Here is a 24,315-nt window from a genome sequence, read left to right as displayed (position 1 = left end):
GGTTATCTACAAATATATATTTGCTGATTGTTTGGATTTTCGAGTTCATTGTATCTTTTAGCACTGAGCTTACGTAAGACATGAACATACAGTTTAACGTGGGATCCGAACCACATAAGTTCCCACTGGAGATCGACCCTGGGCTTCCCGTTCCGAAGACGCGTACTAACCATATAGCGAGGAGGGAGCTTATATTTGCTGGTATTTAATACGCCTTTTACATAGGTTCGTAATGTAGCTATTCTTAAAATACTATTTCAATACTCGTGAATCTTACAGAAGCTGTAATTATGAATTCTGTTGAGCGGTTGCGAACTACTATATGTCGTTCAGCGCAGTTAGGAAATACAATAGATTAGAAAGAAGTTAGACCTTCATCAGTCAAACTGAGGAAGTGAAAAGTAAAATGTGTACATATTATCGAAATATTAAAGCAAATTTTACGAAAGCAATGAATGGCTGATTATGAAATTAAAATGTCACTGTTCTGCTTTCCTTGCCTGTTGTTTGAAGGAAATTCGTAGTGGATCTGAACAGGTGTAATACACTTAAGATAGTTTAGTGAAAAAGTATGCAAGAATGAGAACTGGAAGAAATGTACAGGGTGTCCGAGAAGTCCTTCCCTGATTACAGAAATTGATAACTCAGGCTAGAAATATGAAACTGGTGTTGAATTGTTTACAAACTATAAAAGTTTTGGTCACATCAGTACACTTCCACATGAGCACAAATGGTAGCACGTAGCACATCTAGGCGATATTCAATTTCCATCCACACATTAGCCAACATCACTGGAGGGATCGATGCAACGACTGTGGTTATTCGTTGCTGCAGGGTTTCAAGATCTGGTACACGTGTTCGGTAGACCTCATCCTTGACATAACCCCATAAAAAGAAGTCTAATGGGGTTATGTCAGGAGAGCGTGGAGACCAAGCTGTTGGTCCACCACGACCAATCCATCGCCCAGGAAATGTCCTATCGAGATAGGCACGGACGTCCAAACCCCAATGAGGTGGTGCACCGTCTTGCTGAAAAACGACATCGGGGCGATACTGAAGTAGCTGAGGAACAGCATACAGCTGCAACATATCCAGGTACACTGCAGATGTGATGGTATCCTCAGCGAAGAAGAATGGCCCGATAATTCGATCGTGCAATAACGCGCACCAAACATTCACCTTTGGACTGCCTCTGGTGAACTCCCTGACCTCCCTGGGGGGTTCTGAACCCCAAATGCGTACATTATGGCGATTCACTACTCCACTGACAAAGAATGTCGCTTCGTCGGAAAAGGCAATTCGTCTGAGATAATCATTATCGTCCTCAATACGTGAGAGCATTTCGACCGCAAAGTCATATCGACGTGTACCGTCGTCGGGCAACAAGGCCTGAACGAGTTGCACTTTGACGCACGAAACAATAAACGTTTGTGTAAAATGTCATGGATAGAGCTTTTTGGCATCTGTAATTCACGTGAGGCCCTGCGCACCGATTTCTTAGGACTTCTCAGAAAAGACTGCCGCACAGCCTCCACCGTGTCTGCTGAGGTTCTTGGTCGACCAGACCTCGGAAGGTCAGCAACCGACCCTGTGTTCTTGAACTTCTCATACCACGCTTTAATGCTCTTGACATCAGGTGGAGTCCTCCCAAATGTTGTCTGGAACTGTCTCTGCACCGTGGTTGGTGATCGTGTCTCATGGTACCACAGGACACACTGTGCCTTCTACTGGTTGGTTGGCATGGCTTCTTGGGCTTCTTACTTACGTACTACAAAACTAAAACAAACAAAATTGAGACTTGGTAAAACAGAACAAACCTAACACAGACCAAAACTTTTATAGTTTGTAAACAATTCAACACCAGTTTCATATTTCTATCTTATTTCTAGCCTGAGTTATCAATTTCTGTAATCAGGGAAGGACTTCTCGGACACCCTGTATTACAATACATTGAATTCAACTAGTGTGGGCGTGAAAAATGTTATATCACAACCCGACTGCAGTTATTATATTTCTGTTAAGCGTCATAATAACCTTGAAAAAAGAAAACCTTAGATCACTTAATTGATTACATAAAATTTTGAGTAAGTTGAACTTGCTCTATGTATAAATTATGGGTCCATTAATTCAGATTATCCTGGTGTTTTGGTTTGAATTCACAAAATGTCTTGCCCTCGTTGCTGGTCTAGAGACAAGTGTAAATGGTTTTAGTGTATAAGTGTGAAGTAACTGTGTATTGGATATGAAGTAACGATGAGATAATTGTATAAACTCTATTTTAATTCATTAAATTATATTATTTTATTAAATTACATTATTAACGATAGAATCATGAACTCTTGAAAACTCATTGGAAGAAAGCTTTGATCAGGATTGTACATTCTCAGACATCTGTTGTAAACACACACACTTCACATTAGGTCCTGGTTTGATTGCCGGTGGAAGAGCACGAACGAATTCAGTGGTTCAGATCCCACTTTTAAACGTTGAGTCTAATCCTAAATAGTTCAGCTTCTGAAAAACACATCAATCAATCGTGAAGGGTCTTGATGCAGCAACTGAAGAACACAAGTAGGAAGCCTCAGTATTTGATAGCACCACCTCTTCAATTTTACATAATAACTTGCTGTATTGCAAGCTGCATGTATGCCGTGAACACTACAGAGGAGTTAGAAAGCACCATCTAGTGCAATCCAAGCATACGAGACAACAGATATTTTGAGTCTAATGCTGCAGATGTTAATAAATTTACAAAACTGATGATGAATCTGTAGAAAGATATTGGAGCTTTACGATTTACCAGCGTACAACAAAGCTCTTAAAAATCATAGTAAATATTCCAATGTTCACTTAAAAAAACAAGATGATTTACCACATTAAAGAGGACCAAAGCACTTAAAGAAATGTCAAAATTCACAATCGTCTCACTGCATTGGCCGTGTTATTAATAAAGAAAAAATGGTAAAGGATATTAAAATAATAATAATAATAATAATAATAATAATAATAATAATAATAATAATAATAATAATAATAATAATAATAATAATAATAATAATAATAGAAAAGATTGATGTCCAGGAAAATTGATTTCATATACAAATAAAGTGGAGTATTTGTTATGAATGTGTATTCTTCATTATGTGAAGTACATATGATTAGTTTCATTAATTTTATCGTTTTGATTATTATTTAGAATATTGAAAGTACTAACTGAGAATAGAAGTGATGTTTCCGAACAGCTGTGAACTACCAATAAGTTATGCCATGAGACGTTAACGTACGAACTTACTATAAATAAAGGAAAGATTTTAATGACTTAGGGAACTTTTTAAAATAATAATAATAATAATAATAATAATAATAATAATAATAATAATAATAATGTTACGTTTTTGGGTATGCTTACTTGAACATGACGTTATAGGAAGAGAGTGGTGCAAATTAAAGTGAAATAACTAACTTGTAGCAATCACGCAAAACATAGGACCTATTCCCCTCTATTTTCTTTCAACTACAAAGCAAAACAGAAGACTTACTTTCAAAATCGGAATGTGCTATATCAGGAGCTTGGAAGAGAAAGGGCGAATTCAGAAAAAGGATTTCTTTCTTTCTTCCTCGCATCAGACAGATCTGGATGATACACATAGATACCGCGTTTTGCCCTGGTTCGTCCTTAGTTTTCTCATAGTTTTAAGATAAATAAAGATTCGCCCTTACTATCTTAATGTACTTGCGAAATTTTCAGCTTGATTTCCCAACACCCCGATTTCAGGATTCGCCCTTTCTACAGAAGAAATATTACGCAAGTTTTTGAGCGGAAAAAAAGGACCCTATACCACTACGAACATTACAGTTAAAACGTTTAATTAAACAGAAAAAGTAGGAAGAAAAAGAATGTAAACGTAGCTCTAAAGTGATCAAGTCTGAGGCCATCTTGAAATGTGATCTCGTGATAGTGTTGCAACGTTGAAATTATAGTAATTTCACACGGAGTAAGATAAAATTAATGGAATAGGTTAGTCTGCAAGAGAAAACAAAACTAATAAATGAAGAAATTGAACTAGAATTACATAAATGAAATATATTTCAATTGATTCAAGCAAAATATTTGAATTAACATTATACAGAACGAAAAGTATTTACAAAAAATGATCGCGAAAATAATAAAGAAATTCGCAAGGTAATTTTCTCTCCTCATTTATTACTCTTACCTACCTTCCTCCACCTGAAACAACTTTTGTTTTCAATTCTTAACCCAACACATGATCTCATTTCATGTAATGTTTCCACCTGGAAGCTTCACAATTATGTTCTTCTTTAAATTTCCTTCTTCCTACTTTCCCTCCACTATCTGATGAAGCATTTAGCGAAAGGTTTTTTCTAGTCTCCGTATTTTCCTTCTTCCACATTAAAACGTATCCCACTTGCACACTTCTTACAAATAAGCTTGTAATTTATATTTTCTATAATGTACACTCATGTCCAAAACGATTGTCGCATATCTATAACTGTCTTCTTGTAAGAATATAATTTAATGATTTTGCAGGGTACTTTTAATACTGATACTATGCGTATAATCGGGAAATGTATATTTGTGGTAAATTTCATAGGAAAAAAATATAAATACGAAAATTAGAATGAGTAAAACAAAATGTTGCTAAATGGACAAGAAAGTTTTATTTTCGTTTTATTGTTCTTATTTACTGCTCTTTTGACATGAATCACACCCAAGTGAACCTTGTGTTGGACAAAGACCGTGTGCGTGGGTTTCCTCAGGGTTCTCCCGCTTCCTCCCACTTTCTTCATTCCACAATTTCATTCATTTCTCATTATCACCGTCTCCTTTAGCCTAGCCGGCATAATTGTGGGACGTAAAACTCAAAAATTTCATTTCATTTTTTCTTTTGACATGAACTTTGCTACATACTAACATTATAAGAAATACCGGGCGAATTTGTTATCAAATTATATTCCTAGAACAACATATTTATAGGTATGCGACAGGGTTGGCTGGTTTAAACCAAGGTGGTTTAAACCAGCTGGTTTTTTCAAAAAAACCAACTGGTTTAAACCAAAAAACAAAAAAATGTTCGTAAAAGTGTAAGTGTTTGTAAAATCTTGATGAACACACATTTGTGGGTTATCACGTTTCACTCCCGTATATTATTCGTATTATATTCAGACCTAAATTCCCCATTCATTACTCAAAAAGATTATACTAGAAAAGCAACTTTTTTTTACAAGTTTATAAATGTTTATTTTGTGATTTTTTTGTAGTTGTTATTATTGTTATGTAATTGCAATCGAAGAAAAATTGTAAATATTGTTTCGTTTCAATGTTTACTATTGATAAAATACATCGAAAATGTCGTACTTTTTGTGTGTGTGTGTGGGGGGGGGGGTCATACAGACCCCACGAGAGGCATTTAGTGAAATAAGTATCTTTGGTATCTATTTATGTATAAATGAGTCTGAGCCAAAGTGGACTCAAATAATTCGTATCTTTATTCCCTTTTCTTATTGATATGCAGATTAAGTCGGTGTATTTCTTTAATTTGGACCAATAAAAGTCGTTGTTAACTAACTTGAACTAGATTACTTCTTCTGTACTCCGTCGTACTTTGAAATTGTTCATATGTAATTAATTCTGTGTAATGGTTTCACTTGTGCAACTGTTTATCTTTTTGTCCTTCTGAAATGACTCTTGACAGTTATATTAAGAAGCATGTAAAGATCAGTACAACGTATTTTTTTTTTTTTTTTTTTAATCAGGATTCCTTCGTGAGTGAGTCGGCAGACGTATCGCATTTGTGGCCAATTAGTCCTGGTTCCGAGTTCAAATGGAGGACAATTTCTCTCGGATGTAACTCGAGAAGCGGTTTTTATTCCGCTTTAAGCTTATGTGACCCCTTCCAGCATAACCCGGTTGTTGCATAATAACATCAAGGCAAAACAAACTTATTTCTGTCCATATATGATATGAATATATAGAACAAATCATTTAAACCATAAAAACCTGGTTTAAACCAAAAAAACCGTTTTTTTTGTTTTTTTTTAAATAAAAACCATGGTTTTTGCCATCCCTGGTATGCGACAATAATTTTGGACATGAGTATACATTGTCCTGTATATTTGCTCTACATTTATTGCACTTTCATTTGTGTGTTTCAAGGATTATTATGAAGTTATATTTATGCTCAAACATAAGTGAAGAAATAGGTAGTTTGAACATAGCACGTTTTATTATTACAGAATTCTTAAAATCCTTTTAATTAAATTTTGCTTTAAACCCATATTGCAAACACGGCCCCAGCAGCGGGGAGTAATCCCCCTGGGTTCGCTTCTTCGAAAGGGGGTTCGCTTCTTTGTAACACATGTCAAAATATATTTGACTTGCTTGCTCATACTACAGCAGTGATAATCTCAGATTTCCCAAGGATATGAAATTGAAAAAGTGTCGGGTTAATGTAGTAATGCTAAAATACTGGTAACCCAGCTTGAGCAAGATCGGAGAAATGCCCCGGATGAAATTCCCCCGGGTCACACCTTGGGTTTTGAAGTATTATGTTTATTAAGGTGGGCGTGTGTTCACGACTTCGCTTCTATGAAGGTCTTTTGCCTTCCCCCTCCGGAAGTATCTTGCGAGAACGTTTCTGAGTTAAGTTGAGTTGAATGTGGGTTTAACGTCCCGTTGAGCAGCGAGACTATGAGACGTGGACCTACTGATTAACGTGGAATCCGAACTACATGAACTCTCGCCGAGAATCGAACACAGGTCTCCCACGCCAGCGAAAAATCAAAAGCAATATACATAACTCTTCTTTACATGAGTACATTTGGTGTTGTAACAGTAACTGTAAAGTCTTGAACAACAGGCCTCTAGTGCCAACAATAAAGAATCAAAATCTGCAAGCAAGAATTGCAATATTTACGGCAGTGCAACGGCGATATATTTTAATGTGTATAGTGTGGCTATACGTTTAGTGGTTGGTTGCTTCATTGATTAAAGTGTAGAGATTAGAGCTCCCTTTTCTGTGATTCGTAGAAAATGAGTGATATTCAAGAGAAAAAATGGTGTCACTACCGGATTTTGAGTGTGGTTTAAGAAAAAGTAACAGCTAGCTTGTTTTAGTTCGAATTAGAGGCATACGAAGTACGGGGCGACTAAATTTTCTTGCGTTTAGGGGAGTCAATAGCGAACTTCGACTTCGAATGCTACTCTAAGATTTTTTTTTTTTTTTTAATTATTTGAGGAATATTTCTACGTTACTGCCGTACAATAAGGAAACATCAAATCCAGTAAGTACTGGGAACTTCATATACCAGATTTGTGAAATCACCTCCAATTAATACTAAAAGAACATCCTTTTTCAAAAGCTATTTTCCTGATGTCTGAAATGGTTTATGAAGTTACCTGTGAAAATCAAAGTAAAGACGTGGGAGTGATAAAAACAAATAAGAATGGGGGAGGAGGAGTTGGAAACAGAGTAGGATTTCAAAACTAACGAAAATGTCATTTCAGGCCTGTCTAATCATTAACTAGACAGTATTAAAACAAAATTAACAATTAATATTTTGCATATATTGAAAACACTAACTAAACAATAATAGTTATTTAAAATTTTGATCAAACAAACTAACATTATAGAAATTTATAAAATGCATCACACTACATCTAAAATTCGTTGTTAATAGCAATATACTTGATTGAAGTTTTAATTTGATGACATGTTAACATTTTAGTTCTAAGTCTTGGTGGTTAAATATGTAATGAAATGTGAGAGTTTTTTTGCAAGAAAAAATTATAAAATTTACAAGTTAAGAAGTGTTTTTGTTTATGTTCTGAATCTAGTTGATCAATGATTCCTTTTGCAATTAAGAGTTCAATCTTTTGTTAACTTAGTCCAAGAATAAAATTTTGTCCGAAATTGCCCCATTAAAAATAAAAATGTATTTATAAATTATATCTAATTTGGTTTTTACGTGAGTTCAGAAGACCTTACAGCAGTTTTCTGACAAACCTATGAGTTCAATGTTTAGTTGATTCAGTTTATACAGAAAAGTAGAATTAATTTTTCAAGTAGGGTTTCATGCAATTAATTCTATAATAAATGACATTTACTGAGACTTTTAAGTTCATAAACTGCACCATGAATTATGACGTATGAAATTTGTTGTCTGCCCTTGTTTAGATTGTCTGTCCTTCATACAAGAATCAGGTTTTTCGAATCAATATTACACATAGCCTACAAAATCCCTATTAAACAATGACAAGGGAAATCAGAAGAGAAAACCATAGTTAAAGAGACGAAGAAAAGAAATTCAAACCAGTTTCAGAGAAGATGTTGGTTTGTTAGTGGACGTCCCTAAGCGAGGCCATGGCAATACGAGCGATGAAAACACTTCAAGGAGGTTTTTTGCTGACCATGAAACTGCTGCCCGAATAACTGATGTGGAGTTAAACTTGATAAAAATATTTCAAGATTATTCTGTAGGCAATCTCTTGTGGCCATGAAATAGACGTGAAGAAATTTCAGAACTTCGCTATTGCCACTGCAGAATTTTATGTGAAACTATATGATTCATATTCGATGATTCCAGCCCTATATAAAGTTTTCATTCATGGCCCAGCAATCATAAAACATGTTATTTTGCCTACTGAGTAACTCTGAGAGGAAGCAGCTGAGGCTAGAAACAAACATTTTCGACTTAGGGGATGCAGTTCAGCAATAGCAGCAGCCATGTTCAATGAACGACATCCTAATCGCGTCCTCCAGCCAAAAGGATAATTTCAATTCTTTCCTCTCGAGTTAACATCCCATCCTACCTACAAGAAAAAGTAGATACAGTCAGTTTCCGTCCATACAATGCTCCACACTTAAAATTTACGTCTGAAAAATAACACAATCGATCCTAAATTCATATAAAACTTCAAAGCCGTTTCAGATTTTGAAAAAATAATTTTACCATTGGATTTCTCTTCGAACGGGGATGTTGTTTAATATGCCATATGACCATATTGCACTTAAAATAAACAAGTTGATTCCAATATGGCGGCCACCAAGATGGCGGACGACAACCTTATCCATGTCATAATGTTTCTCCATACCACCAACATTGATCCCAATCACTTCGGATCGACCGCATTTAGTTTCTTAAATATTTAGCCCGGTTCAGACTTTTGGCCACACCTTGTACAGTATATCTAAAAAAAAGTTTATTACTGTTTCTATTTTATGATTATGTTAGTTTTTTTATCCATTATTTGATGTAGCAAATGTTAATTAATAGCAAAATAGCAAGCATTTCCTCTTAAAATGTTTCAAAGTATTTATCATAGACAGTTTAAAGCAATAAAAAATAATTAATACACAAGATAATATAATTTCTCTGATTTTCCTGACTGTTCAAAAGTGCAGGACCAGGTTTTGGCTATAATGTATCTTTAGAACTGTAGGTAAACACAAATTAATTTCATTTAATCGATTATTTTATGATACTATATGGTAAATATTTTTGTCTGGGTTTCAAGACTAAATACTTCACTGTGCGGCGGACGAATTAAAACTTCCAGTTATCCCTCAATTTCTGACATATCAGTGGTCTGGTGTTGTCAATGGCATACGACAACCTTCCTGCCAGATTCGCGTATCAAACAAGATCTCAGGTAACAGTTTCCTGAGACATCCCTATTTATCCTAGGAGCAAAGTACGTACATCATTTTCTTCAGAATAGAACAGCCTTTCAAACGGTACCATTCATGTCTCTCTATCTGAGGCGGGAAAATCACGAAGAAAGTTATCTTTGTTTAAGAAAATATCCTTTTTTAAAAAAAAACATTTTTGCCCCTCTGGACATCGCTGTTTCCACGCAGAGATCTGAAAACATCTGAAAATTATTAAGGGGTGCACTGAACGAGTGTGCAAAATTTCAGTCTTCTGAATGCAAAATGTAACCCGCCAAAAAATAATAATAATTTGCATAACAAAAAATATCTTTTTAAATTTATGACGTCATCACACACTATGCCTTAACGGAAAGGCGTGAAAGCATATGTAACGTGTTCTAAAATGTCTCCAGTCTTGAAGAAAATGAAGTAAAAAGCCTTGTTTGTAATTTTTTAATCGAATAATGAAGATTCTACCCTATCACCTAAAAATAGGTGATCTAATTTAAAAGGTTAAGCATTAAGGAAAAAGTACACTTTTTTCACAAAAGTTACTGATATTTGGCAGGGACCTATTTTTAAAAACTCAAAACTAGCTTGCGGCATGAAATACATAAATTTCGCCTAAAGTTATAAAATTACCCCCCCCCCCCAAAATGGAGAGGGGGATAGGACCCCTCTAAATACGCCCTATTATTTGGGAACAAACAAACAGACACGCACAAAAAAGAATTTTTGTCTTAAATGTCGATGGTGATTTCCCCGTTGGAATAGTTAACGATTTTAAAACCCAAACCCAATGTTACGAAAAGAAGAAAAGCAGAATTGCTCCGTCACCTGTTCAAAACGGGAGTTTTCCTAATCATTCTCTGCATGACACTTGTTTTCATACTATACTGTATATTTGAGTCTCATTGTATTATGATTATTAACTTGCATAATCGAAATAACAGAACAGAAACGGGATTTTACTTATTTTCACTTTAAATTAATTTATTTCGGAATTCGATTTAAATCGACGATAAGTGATTTAAATCAATCCACCTTGGTTTTGGCGCATCACATTTTGGAAGATTTAGAGGTAAAATTGAATATTTATCAGGAACAATTTTCTACAGCCGACAGAATTAAATACAATGCAATACAGCTGTATTTTACGTTTACAGGTGTAGAGTTACTAGTGTAAAATCATTACAAGTGCTTTACGATGGATAAAGTGAAAAAAAAAAAAAAAAATGAAACGAAATCTTTAAGTTCTACGTCCTTCGGTTATACCAACTTGGCTAAACAGGGTGTCTACTAAAATTCCGAAATGAAATTTCGTGACCTTTTCTTCACCAAATCATAAAATTTCGTAACATTCTCAAGAGCGAATTTGGGTTTGGATTAGGCTGCACTTTCACCCATGCGATAGAAATGTGATTTGTTTGCGATTTACTAGCGTCTAAAACCGACCATAGACTTTTTTGGTGATGAATTTTGACATTTTATAGAAAAAAAATTTCCAATCTGTACTTACATTTGTAGTTTAAAAAAATCGTGACCAAAAGCTAAATTTCGTGACTTTTTCTTGACTTTCATGACCGTTTTCTGATTTCGTGACTTGCGTGACCGATAGACACCCTGCTAAAGGAGACAGTGATGCTGAAAAAGGGTGGAATGAAGAAAGTGGAAGGAAACGGCAGAATCCCGAGAAAACCCACACACACGGTGTTTGTCCACCAGAAAGTTCACTTTGGCGTGAGGTAGGATCAAACCAAGGACCCCATGCACCAGTGGTGAACGCTCTACCACTTAGCGACCGCAACGGATAAAGTGAGTGAGTGCATATGAAAGATGACTTTGTTAGATGCTATTTTCCGCCGGCAGTGTATTTCTGCACAGTGCACAGAAGCTGTATTTTATATTTACAAGTGAAGCGTTAGTAGTACGAAACCATGGTAAGTGCTACTGAAACTTATTGCCAAAGCCCAATTCTTTTCACTACCCTCGCTTATACGTATACCCACAATCGCGGGAAGGTTCTAGAACACAGGTCTCCCTTTATAAAACTAATTAATATATTTTACGTATTTTATTTTGGTTCCTTTTCGTTCCTTATTCTTTTCCTCCAGTTTGTGGACTTTTTTTTTTTAATCGTTGAAATATACTATTACCTAAACTAAGAACACTGAACTTCTTTGTACAGTCCGTTACCATGTTCGTATACTTAACCACACTAGTTATATGTAGATCTATTGTAGTATACATAAAGTAATACTAATCTATCTATTGAAATGCTACAATAGCAATTAAAAGTGCCTGAGCTCCAACCTATAACTTCAGCTTGCAAATCTTTCATTTACGGTTATGTGATTTCACGTTTAACAGAGACAAACATTTTAAGTATTTGTACTTTAAATAGTCTAAATTAGTTAACTATATCTTTTTCATAAAGTTTATGATATAAAATTATTGTTCAAAGCCTTTGTATTTTAACAAGCCTTCTCTAAAATCAATGCATGTGAATTGTGCTTCCATCTTTCGAGTTTTTTTAAACTATATGTTGAGAACATTTATATGTTTGTGGTCAATCCTTTCGACAATGAATCTCGGAAACTACAGGCTCTAGAAAGATGACATTTTCACTGATCGATTGGAAATTTTGCGTAGATTGTTGAGTTCTAATTAAATATTCGAAAAAAACATGGCCATTATTTCTTTATTACATTTTTTTAGGGTACACTGGAAGCGTTGAAATGAAGAAAGAAAAAAAAAACTAAAGCATCATATCCTAAACTAAAGCATCATATCCTATGTATTATACATTCCAACACCACATTGTTGTATATTGGGGTTGTATATTTCTCAGGCGTTTGTTTCACGGCCAAATAATAATGAAAAAGGAAGAATAACCATTTCTCGAGACGAAGAATAACCAAGATAAATCTTTATTGTTTGGAGTGTTTTGCCCAATGAACATCATATATAACTGACATTATAATTAATTGTATATGTAATGTATTTGCTTATTACATACTGCATGCAAGAAGAAAGAAAACACTGGTCATGCATGAATTAGAAACTCCAACCGGAAGTAGGCTCAAATCTTGCAAACGGTGCGAGATATTGAGAAAAAATAATTGAAAAAATCTCCCCTTTATGATACCCCTTGCCGATTTATTTTTTTATTTATTTATTTATTTTTTTTTTTTTTTTATCAAGACTTCTTTTACTTGTATCTGTAAAGGGACATGTACATATATTGTGAGGAATGAGAAAGATATATGCTCATATGCAAATGATGCGCTGCGTAGAGAGCGCAGGTTCAGCTAGTGTTTTAATTAATTATAATTTTAGATAAATGAAGTTTTTTGTTATTTCTTTGATTTTCGGTGCATAAATTTTATTTTACTTTACTTTTTATTTTATTCGAAATTCCATTGTTTCGTGTTCGTATTCGGAGACAATTTTGAATTGTTCATTGGTGGTAGAGATTGTATTGTGTGAATCTGTCGAGGTGTTTATATGGCAATACTTAGATATATTGCTTTACACCTCGTGTGTTCTGCGTACATTTTATAGATTCTTTTAGTGTTCTTTTTCTTGGTTCATGTGTTTACAAAATGTTTCTTGTGGCATACAGTGTGGTGTTCTTTGAAGTTCATTTATTCGCAACAGGTATATTGTTTTGCATTATCTGATGTTACTAATGTTCCTGGTTATTTTTGTTTTGTTAGGGCAAGTTGGGTGAATTACGTCAAAATAAATTAGAAGAGTAATAATAAACAAAAAGGCTAGTAGTTTGGTTTATCATCAGAAAAATAAAAAAAAAAAAAAAAAAAAAAATAGTAACCCACAGCTTACTGAATATTTCTGTGTACAAGCCTAAAAAAAAAATTCATTGCTTTTAGGCAACTTATTTACCCTCTTTTCTGCCTTTCAAAAAGTGTCTTCCAAAAAACTTTAGGTATCTAAAGTCGGTTTTTTAACAAACTAGTTACAAATGTTTCCAAAACTTGGTTGTATACATTTGTACAGCACTAGTAATACTTCAAAGTGGGATTGTTCCAGTTTTCCTCTGATAAATTAACTTGCCAGAAAATGCGTGTCTCTTATTACCACATTTTTTTGTTTTGTCGCTTAATACGAGACAGTAGTTTCGTCTTCCCACGTTCACTAACTGAAAATTAAAATTCCACTGGGTTCCTCATGATGATATTCAGGAAATGAATAAAGTGTTTATCTTTTATGGTACTGTAAATTTATTAGGAAATAATCCGTTCATTGTTAAAAGAGCACAACTTGTAAATATTATGAGGGTTTATTCTGTTAAAAAGAGAATGTTTGGTTTAAAAAGTTTTGGTCTAGACCTGTTTTCTGTTTTAGGGCTTAAAGCTTCATTTCATTATTGTTAAAAGTATTCACGCAGGCTAGTTTTCATTTTGATACAGCTTCTACGGTAAGACATTAGACTTAGTCCTTACCAATATCTCTAATGTCAGTGTTTCTCACGAACAACCTCCCTTATAGGGGCGGACGGTTCCTGAAAACGTAAACCGCGGTTTCGGTTTGTCACTTAAACCGGTTTGGAACGGTTAACCGAAACAACCGTTTCCAAACCTAACCTAACCTAACCCAAACCAAACCATTCACAAACCGAACCGAACCGAACCGTTCTCAAACTGAACCGAATTGTACCGTTCACAACTGTCGGTAAAATTTTGACAAACTAAACTGTCCAAAGGGTTTGCAACGTAGTTTCGTCTACTATTGGCTAACCAAAACTTAAGCGAACTCTGTCAAAGCGAATTCAGCTGTGTCCAAATGGAGCTGAATTTAATCTTTAACTCACTCGTAACATACGACCAGTTAGCAGATTTGTGTATAATAAAAGAATAAAATAGCAATGAGACGGAAAGTACTCATTGCAGTATATATATAAAATGTTTGTATATATTTATATATATATTATATATATATATATTTAATATATAAAATGTTTGAGTGTCTTTTGTACGTATGTAGATATATAAAAAATATCATACAACTAGATACCACGTACTCACAAAAAAAAATCCTGGCAATACAAGTATTTGATGGAGAAATGATCCCAATAAATTCCTTCAAATTAGAAGCATTTCATATGTCAACGGAATAAATAAATAAATAAATAAAAAATCACTGGTAGTGATCAGTCTTTGAAAAAGATGAAATTCGTTGGGTTAAGTTCTAACCTGTTATGCCCCTATTCTACAACTTCTTCAAATACGAAAATGTTATTATTCCTTCACTTTTAGTATTCCTGCTCAAATAGCAGCTTGCATGTGTGTCTTCATTTCTCTCATTTTTCATTTTTTCATTCTCGCCGTCGTGATTAATATTATAAGAAAAGCGTAATCAGACTCATCATCATCAAAACGCCGAACACATATTTCAGACTTTGACCGTTTCTGATTTTGCAAACGCTCCTACGTACAATGTAAGTCAATACTCGGCACCTTGTATATCACATCGTTATTAACAAATTATATAATAACTTTCTTTAAGTAATAAGTAAAAACTTCTTGTGAGTTTTACTGAAACGTTTGGATTGCGAGCGTAGCGAGCAAGAAAATTTTTAAGAAATCTATTTCTTTGCAAACCGACAACAATATTGGTCTAATAGGGCACCAATACTTTTACGGGGCACCACATCGTTTATTCATTTTCAACACTTCTTTTTTCTTATTTCTTGTTCGGCGCCCTCTTGCTACCAGCCCCCCCCCCCTTCCCCGTCGGCTCTGGGTGTGGTATCTTCTCCGTGACGATGTAGGTTTTGTATATTTGCTAATCGTACGCATAAATATCATTCTCTGACAGAACAGTTGCACTAAGTTGCAATCTCGCTATCTTCGATTCTGGACAGTGAACACATTGACGAGGAAACATCTACCATTTCCCACTTTAATTTCGCTTTATTTCATCACCATACGGCCAACAACTGTGATTACAGAGGTAATGGAGGAGTACACACGTGAGGAACTGGCAGACATTGCTGGAAGCACACATGCCCAATGCTGGACGAAACAGAACCGTATGGACTGTGGGTTTTGAGGAAATTCTTGCTTTAGATCAGAGAAAACCGTCCACCAGCACACGGGTAGTAGCTGCTGAAATTAACACACATCATCGGCAGGTTTGGAACATGCTTCACGAAAATCAGATGTACTCTTTCCATGCCCAAAGGGTGCATGCATTACACGCCATATATTTCTTTTTCTGGGGCTATATGAAACACTAATCTACGCGACGCCTGTGCAATCAGAGGAAGATTTGGTTGCTCGAATTGTTGCTGCAGCGTGGAGCATTCAGGAAACGCCAGGAGTGTTTCAACGCGTTCGCAGCGTCTTTCCCTTCGACGCCGCTGTAATCTTTGCATTGAAGTGGCGGATTGAAACTTTGAACACCTTTTGAAGTGTCCGTTCTGACAGCCATCCTCTTTCCATGTAAACAAAGACTCCCCTCTGTACCTTGCTTCCTACAACTACCTTCTGTGTGCAGTCCCTTTATACGATTTGGAACCAGAAATATTTTGTTTCACATCCGTCAGTTTAGAACATTGATTGAGAAAAAATGTACTGTAGTCGCATTTGTGTTATGTACTGATCGAAATGAATATGCTAAAACAGTTATGTGTATTATTATTATTATTATTACGCGTTCTTTATTTGTTGTTCTTATTCAATTACTGTAGTTGTAAAGGTAGATGCGTTGCGATACCATTAATATGAGCAGATCAGCAATAGGAATTTCTTTATTTTCTGTTACTTATCGGCTTGTGCCGTACGTATTTTTACATTCTAGCGACGTAAAGTTTCCATTGAATTCTTGTACAACGACTTTACTAGTACTCTTTGAGGAGGTATGCAACCACACACAGTAATTTTTACTTCATCCGCCATCTTTTATCTTCGTATATGAGTATATTGACCTGCAACGTAGTATTATTTCCAGGCAGTGAAATGTCCTTTACATGTTGTTGTCCACTCAATTTACGAGATAAAATGTCAGGGAATCGCTAACGTCCTTTGGGGAATCCCCTGCGCCGCCATTGCACAAATCTGTAAACTGCAAATTTGGATAAAGCAGGTGGATCCTTTGTTGATATCAAACCGCATCACGTCTACAATCAATAGTTTGTGCAATATTTAACTCTAAAGTTTGTTTTCCCACGCTTTCGGTAGCCTATAACACGTAAACGACACGCTTCTCGTCCTATGTGTACTGGAACTTGTTTTGTTTGTTTTGCTCTCACGAATCACCCCTCTGTTTTTGTACAACGAATCTAGCGCCATACTGTGTAACGTCATCAGAATCAATTTGACCACACTAACGCGACAAAAGTAATTGTTCTCAAAAACAGCACAAATTTTGTTGGTCACCTGATAATATTGCACTAGGATATTTTCCACATACAGGGCGTAAATCATGCCCCCCCCCCCCTCCTAGTCATTTCAAGATGAGTTTAATGTTTCATTCTAAACGTAGCTTCTCCTGAAATAGCATCCACCCTTCAAGTAACTGCCCTGCCCCTTACCACGGTATCTCCTAAATCCGCCCATGCCGTAAAGTTGTCTTCCAACTGATATTAAAAGTTTTATTCCAAAATCCAAAGCATCGGTAAAAGTACGTACACAAGTACGACCCCTCAATTGTTTCAGTAATATCGAAATAATTTTAATCTGAATAAAGTTATATCGAAAAACGTAACATTCAGCCTTATTATAATGTCTGGGCGGACGGTTCCTAATAATGCAAACTGCATTTCTGTCGATTTCAAATATTGAACTAAAATCGAACAAAACAGTCCTCAAAAAGGGCCCAACAGTTCTTAAACCGAACCGAACCATTCTTCAAACCGAACCGAACAGTTAGAAACCGAACCTAACTGAACTGTTCTCAGACCGAACCGAACCGGTTTGAAGTCCAAACCGATTGATTCGGTTTAAACTACAAACCAAACTGAAACCGGTTCTTGGAACACCCCTACCCCCTTAGTCCCAGACGACCCCCACCATCCTCCCCTCTTAATAGAATTTAGGCAGGTACAACAACCCAAATCTTCAACTTTCGAAATAAAACCGCGTTACAATTTATCCAAAGCAAATTTTTTCGACTTGTATAATGAACTTTCGCGTGCTGACTGAAAACGCTAAATGATTGTGCTAATGTTGACCTTGCGGTAAAAAGAGTTCTATACCACTTTATACTCAATCTTTGACAAATGTGTTCCATTAAAAAGATATTCTCGTAACTATCCCATATGGTTCACTAGAAATATAATTAAACTTGTGAAAAGTAAAAAATACCATCATAAAAAATGGAAACGTGGGGGAGTATTTTCAGAATATCATCACGAAAAATTTTGTAGTATTAGAGCTTGCCTTAACAGAGAAATCAACGAAGCTCATAAAAAATATGTACACGTCTGTGAACAAAATATACTAGAAAATCCAAAAGCTTTCTGGTCGTATGTAAAAAACAAAACTAGAAAATCAGATCATAACACCGTTCGATTTGAATACAATATCTTAAAAGATAACTTAGAAATTGCAAATGCTTTTACACAGCACTTTCAAAAAATCGTCAGCAACTCGTCACCTACCTATGACATACAAAATACTTCAAATCTTGAAACTTCTGAAATAACTGACAACCTAAATTTTAACCCCATACATCTGACAGAAGTAGAAATGCAATTAAAAATCTCAAGCCTAGAAGCTCCCCTAGCCCGGACGATGTACCTCCATACGTAATAAAAGGATGCGCTGAAATCCTAAAATATCCACTACTAGCTTCCCTGTTCCCATCTAAGTGGAAAATTTCGAATATTTTACCAATACCAAAAAGCAACTGTGACAACCATGACGTTCAAAATTATCGACCCATTGCCTTAATATCTGCCCCAGCTAAGATATTTGAATCTATCGTTTATCAAAGAATTTTTAACCATATTCATCCTTTAATATCTTCATATTAGCATGGTTTTCTGCCGAAGAGATCTACAAGAACTAATCTTGTTGAATTCATACACTTCATTGCGGAACATGTTGACAGTAGAAATCAAGTTGATGCAATATATACGGATTTCAGTAAAGCTTTTGATACACTGGATCATGATATCTTATTGAACAAGTTTATTTCATTCAACTTCACTCTCAAAGCTAGACAATTTCCAATGTCATGTCTCTTTTATCGCAGACAACATATAATATATAAAAATATAACAACTCCAAGTTTCATTGTAACGTCACGGGTCCCTCAGGGCTCAAACCTTGGTCCATTATTATTCTTAATTTTTATAAATGATATCCCAAATGTGCTACCAAACTGTACTAAGACTTAAATTATTATTTGCTGATGATGTAAAACTCTATCGAAGCATTTCTCAGCCCTCCGATGCTCTCGCACTACAAGAAGATCTAAGCGCACTACACACTTAGTGTATAACGAACAAACTTAATCTTAACATTAAAAAATGTAACGTTATTACATTTACAAAGAAAATTCATAATCTAAAATCTATAGTATAAACACTCCCGTACAAAGAGTTGACATTGTAACTGATTTAGGGGTCACTATTAGCTCCAACTTTTCCTTCAATAAGTATATCAATCGCATTGTTAGTGTGGCCTACAGAAACCTTGGCTTCGTAATCAGACTTGGCTTTGACTTTTCAAATAGTAAGGTTCTTAAAACCCTGTTCAATAGTTACGTTAGATCCAAACTTAAGTACTCTTCAATCATATGGCATCCCAACAGTCAGAAAAACAAAACACGTCTTGAAGCGATTCAATCTCGTTTTGTGAGGTACTTAACTTAGAAGGAAACCGGATTATATCCAAAATTCGAAAAATATACCGACCCCCTTCGTAAGCACGATATCTCATCTCTCGAAGAAAGACGTACCACCCAACTCTTGATTTTCTTAATGAAATAATTACAAAATAATATAGACACTGAGCATTTACTATTCCAGATAGAATTTCATGTTCCAGGTAAACGCACAGGTCCTAGGAATATTACCGGTACTTTTCATTTACCTACAGCTAGAACAAATACGCTATACATGTCACGTATTAGGAGAATGTGTTATATTTTTAACTCCTATGCTGAAGGTCATCCTGAACTTGACACATTTACTATAAGCAATCGTTCTCTAAGAACTATTGTGCAATTTTATTGACGACTCATTAATTAAAATGTCCATATCTATAAATGTGTATTTGTAATTATGTAAGTGAATTCATGCATGCTCTATTTATATACAAAATGACTAGGTCACTATCATTAGGTAATATACCTGTTGTGATCTATATGTAACCATAAATAAATAAATCTGCAACAAAAGAAGTCATTGTAGCACAAAGAGATAATTTACGACGTATGCCCTACTTTTTTAATAAAAAAAAAAGTTTTATATGACTGCAATGTGTAATTTTGACATTCCAAAATGTTCAGAATCAGTGAAAAACTTCATAAATTATGAAAGGCTGTAATTAATATATGTAGATGGATCCGATAAGTAATTAATATTTAATATCATTTTATTGTTATTGTTGTAAAAGTTAATCTCTTTCAAAAACTTAATAAGATAAAATTATGTTGTGTGTAATCAGAATCAGAAAAGTAAACAATGTCATGCTGTAAGTAATTACGCATGATGTTTGTTATTGTTTATATGTCGTCTAGACATAATGTGTAAATAACGATGAAATGACAGAATTTAAGAAAAGAGCGTGTAAGCTCTATGTTGTTATAAAATATTTTGTGTACTCAGCTTTGTTCACAAATACACATTTCGGGTATGACATAATATGCAGTTTAGCAGAAATGAATTGTTTGAGAATTTTGGACATGGCACAACAATCAAGAAATGAAAGTTTCTAACAGCTGTGACATTTTGACGTCATTCCAAAGTTGAGGGGACACATTCCATCGTTTGGAAGATGGAATAAAAACCTATTCTTTGTTGGATTTAGGATCAGAAGGAGGGAGTTTGCATAGAGCGTTGGAGGTGCGAACATCATAAGAAGAAGCTGAACGAGGTTCCAAGATACCTCGGTCGCAGGTTCGAGACCAGCCGACTTTCAGTTGTCGGGTGACAACTGAATACCAGACAACGAGTTCCAGTTCATTCATCGTCCATGGTTCCATCAACAGTCTCAACAGGTATGTCATCGGCTGTGTTGTTGCCTATGTTAAATTCTCAGAGGTTTATAGGTTCTGCGACTGAGAGTGTCATGTTATATCCAAAAGCATAAACATCACATAATACACTTTAAATTAATTAATCAGAATATATTTGATATTTAAAGATAATTGATTTCACTCTTTTATTATTAACCTCTCGCTAAAATTATGGGTATTCCTGTCCATTCCGGATAGTGGACAGAAGCGGCCGAAATGCATCAAATTAAGCAATTCATCCCCATTACTTTAGGCACAGATGCAGCTTGGTTGTCATATAGTTTGTGATTAAAAGCATTCAACTTTCATGTACGACTTTCACTAACCTTCATTCTCACATGGCAATTGGCAGAAAAGTAGCCAGAATAAATACATGTAAAAATATAGGGTAATAGAATACATCCTAGGCATATCTCTTGCAATCTCAGTTTCATAACAAGGTACAGCATGAAAGAAATCAGGTCAGCGTCTCTTATTATCCCATACGGGGTAATAAGAGACAACTGAAACTTTAAAAGAATTTATTTGCAGTCTTCCTGTACATTGGGAAAAAATAAAATAATTTTCTATGTGTGTGTTGCCCAAATATGCACAATCAGAAATGTGACTTGCAAAATGTTAGCATTTTAAATTACTTTTGCCTCTCGTTATCCCATCTTCCCCTATCCGAAATTATTAATTATCCAAAAAGATGAATCTTAACCAACTCGTTTCATGGCCCCAGAACTGAGCACCTCGTTTTTGTCTAAATTGTGATGAAGGTAGAAAACGAAGAGCCCCGAGAGACTTTTAACCCCCTTCGCTCGTTGTCGCTCGCTCAGATATATTTTGTGAAGTAACACTGGAAATCCTATATGTGTGCAAGATTCGGGGAGAAACTAAGACTCCCTAACCAAAATTCCGCTTGCACTGAAGGATTTCTTCTAATAACAAGGTGGTGAACTTGTATTCTAGAACCTTGCCCACCATCGCTGAAGCGCCTGCTCCTTTCGGACATCCCTACATTATGACACGGGCCCAGCAGTTTTGCCCTGCTCTGATTCAGTTAGCATTTATGCTTTTTCGGCGCCACATAGCACTTGGTTTCTGTTTCTTTGCACTGTAGTTGTTAGTTGCCATACATTTGAAAGCTGTATTTATACGCAAATTGTAAAAGAACTATAATTTTCCAAAAAATATTTCTGGTGGCCCCTTGAATTTCATGTACGCTATACCAAGTGAGATATTTCCATGTCGCCCACTGCAAATCTTTTAGGGGACAAGAAGATATCAGTGAAAGAATTATATCCTTACAATTTCGAGTGGTGCGGCAAAGTACACCTGCACGCCCGCGTCATTGTTGGGGAATGTAATATAACCTACCATACCTTCTGAAGAATTTCTAACCTATTATTATTTGATACTACTCTCCACCTACTACCTAATATACGTGTTCTTAATCTACTACGTGGCTCTTATCTGTAGGAACTGAGCCGAAGTTTTTAAATAAGTTAACGCACTTGAACTTACCTTATAGCTTCTGCAAGGCATTCTTATTAGCTCTCTTTTTCGGACCAGTTTTACCATTTCTTACTCCTTACAACATCCAAAAATTTTAACATCAGATTTTCTCCTTGCATTATTGCTTCATGTTTAAACATGTAGAACCCAAGGTAATACTTAAAATCTTTTTGACGATTGTAATCTGGTAGCGTCTCTTGCACACTCTTCCATGAATAATCACACGAGTTCGTTGGCACGTTTGAATCCGCGTAACTAACAAAATTTAACTTATGTTTCACTTTTAGATGTTTGATTGCTGTTTTACTTAAACTTTTGTACCCTTCCCAAAAGTCAACGATTACTGTTGTCTTTGGTTCGACCCAATCTTTTATAGCATTTAACAAAGTTTCTTCTTTCCTATCTTCTGCGAAAATTACGAAGTAGCTTCCCGAATCCCTATCTAAGCCTCCAATGACACACTGTTCTCCTACTAATTTTTCAGGATCACAGCTTCGTTTACCAAAAGTGCTTTCAATTATTTCTATCACTCTTCCAACTCCTCCCAACTTTTTACTTTTTTGCTGTATATAGTCTAAAATTATTTCCATAACAGTATGTTTCCAACTTACGAAAGTTCTAATACTCATATGGTACTCACGTTCCATTCTTACGACAGAAGTTTCTTTCAATATTTCGTATGTCAATATTAACACATCCTCCAAAGCAAGGTTACTTTTTTGAAACCACGAAGTATGTCTCACTGATCGTTTCCGCATGCAGCGTTCAGAAATCCACCTGTTGTTCTTCCTTATTTTTGTCCTTAAACCACAACTCCATACCTTGCCTTCTGTGGAACGCTTATCATGTACTAAACGCATGGGTTTCCCGCAATTTTCACATATCAAAGTTTCCTTGAGTAAGCCAGCATTCATGCAAAACTCAACCACAAGCTCCTTGTCTCTTGCCAGAAAAAAGAAAAAGGCTAAACTTGGTATTCCTTCCCTACCTAAAAATTTCCCGCCTCCTATACTAGGTATATAACCTTCATTTTTCAATTTCTCTTGGTATTCATACACTACATCAACCAAATCCTTCATTTTTAATCACAACATTGGCTTCTCAGTCAATTCGTCTAACACCATACTGATTTTCTTCTTCTTCTAGCAGTGTTGTCACAGTCCAAACTCTGAAGTGGGCTGAAAAATAGTACCAAATTGAAACAAAATGGGCTGAATTCATTATTCTATACCAGTAGCATAATGCATTATTCTATAACACGAAACTAAAAGGGGTAAAGTTCTAGAACACTCCCCACTCTTCCAAAAGTCTAAATCAAGAATGTGCTCTTTTTAAAAATTACTTTTTAAAAACATCCAAATAGGAGGGCCTCGAAGAACTGTGGAAGATGAAACTTTTCTCGCATGTAGGAAGTATAATGCTGCTTGTAGACGATCCAAGAAAGCTTGAACAAGACAATTCAATACCTCAAATTTACACGTTCAAAGGAGTATTGTTGAAGACACTTGAACAAGAGTCTCGAATGGACATGAAACAACTTTTACACGATCATAGAGGAATTAAATCTGTTTTATATTCTTGTTCATAGATGGCAGTCTAAAACAAGAGACTGTAACTATGGAAACAAATGAAAGCGAAACTGCTTACTGATTTAGTTCAGACCTGCGCATGAATAGCTATAATATTAGCATATTTTTCGTAACTTTTTGCAGGCATTTGTAATTTAATAGAATATATTAAATAATTTAGAAAACAGTGGTCAATTGATTTTGCAGCAATCCCATCGAATTTTCACTAAGTAGTTTGTCCCCTTTACATTAAATGCGAGTTAGGTTAGCTGACGTTAAAAAATAAAGTGCTGCTTAGGTATAAAATCGTTCCCTATACTAAGCTTTATTTTTTTTAAAAAAAAATTTGATTTTTCAAATGGTTT

General features: G+C 35.3%; 2 protein-coding genes across 2 annotated transcripts in view; both read right to left on the bottom strand.

Annotated features, from left to right (window-relative positions):
- The window catches only part of LOC145673089 (uncharacterized), a 35,477-nt gene extending 12,947 nt beyond the window's left edge, over positions 1-22,530 (bottom strand). The window contains exon 1 of the mRNA XM_081742443.1: positions 22,392-22,530. The gene's annotated coding sequence lies outside the window, so the exon portion shown is untranslated. The remainder of the gene's footprint in view (positions 1-22,391) is intronic.
- On the bottom strand, positions 22,442-23,461 carry LOC145672485 (uncharacterized). Its single transcript, XM_081741647.1, has one exon. It carries the CDS (start codon positions 23,459-23,461, stop codon positions 22,442-22,444), a length of 1,020 nt encoding a protein of 339 aa, XP_081597773.1.
- Positions 23,462-24,315: the final 854 nt, after the last annotated feature.

The sequence above is a fragment of the Thermobia domestica genome, chromosome 16 (assembly GCF_964235325.1).
Source record: "Thermobia domestica chromosome 16, izTheDome1.hap1.1, whole genome shotgun sequence".
Classification (NCBI taxonomy): Eukaryota; Metazoa; Arthropoda; class Insecta; order Zygentoma; family Lepismatidae; genus Thermobia; species Thermobia domestica.
Note: the sequence above shows the minus strand (reverse complement) of the source record. Positions and strands in the feature narration are given on the sequence as shown.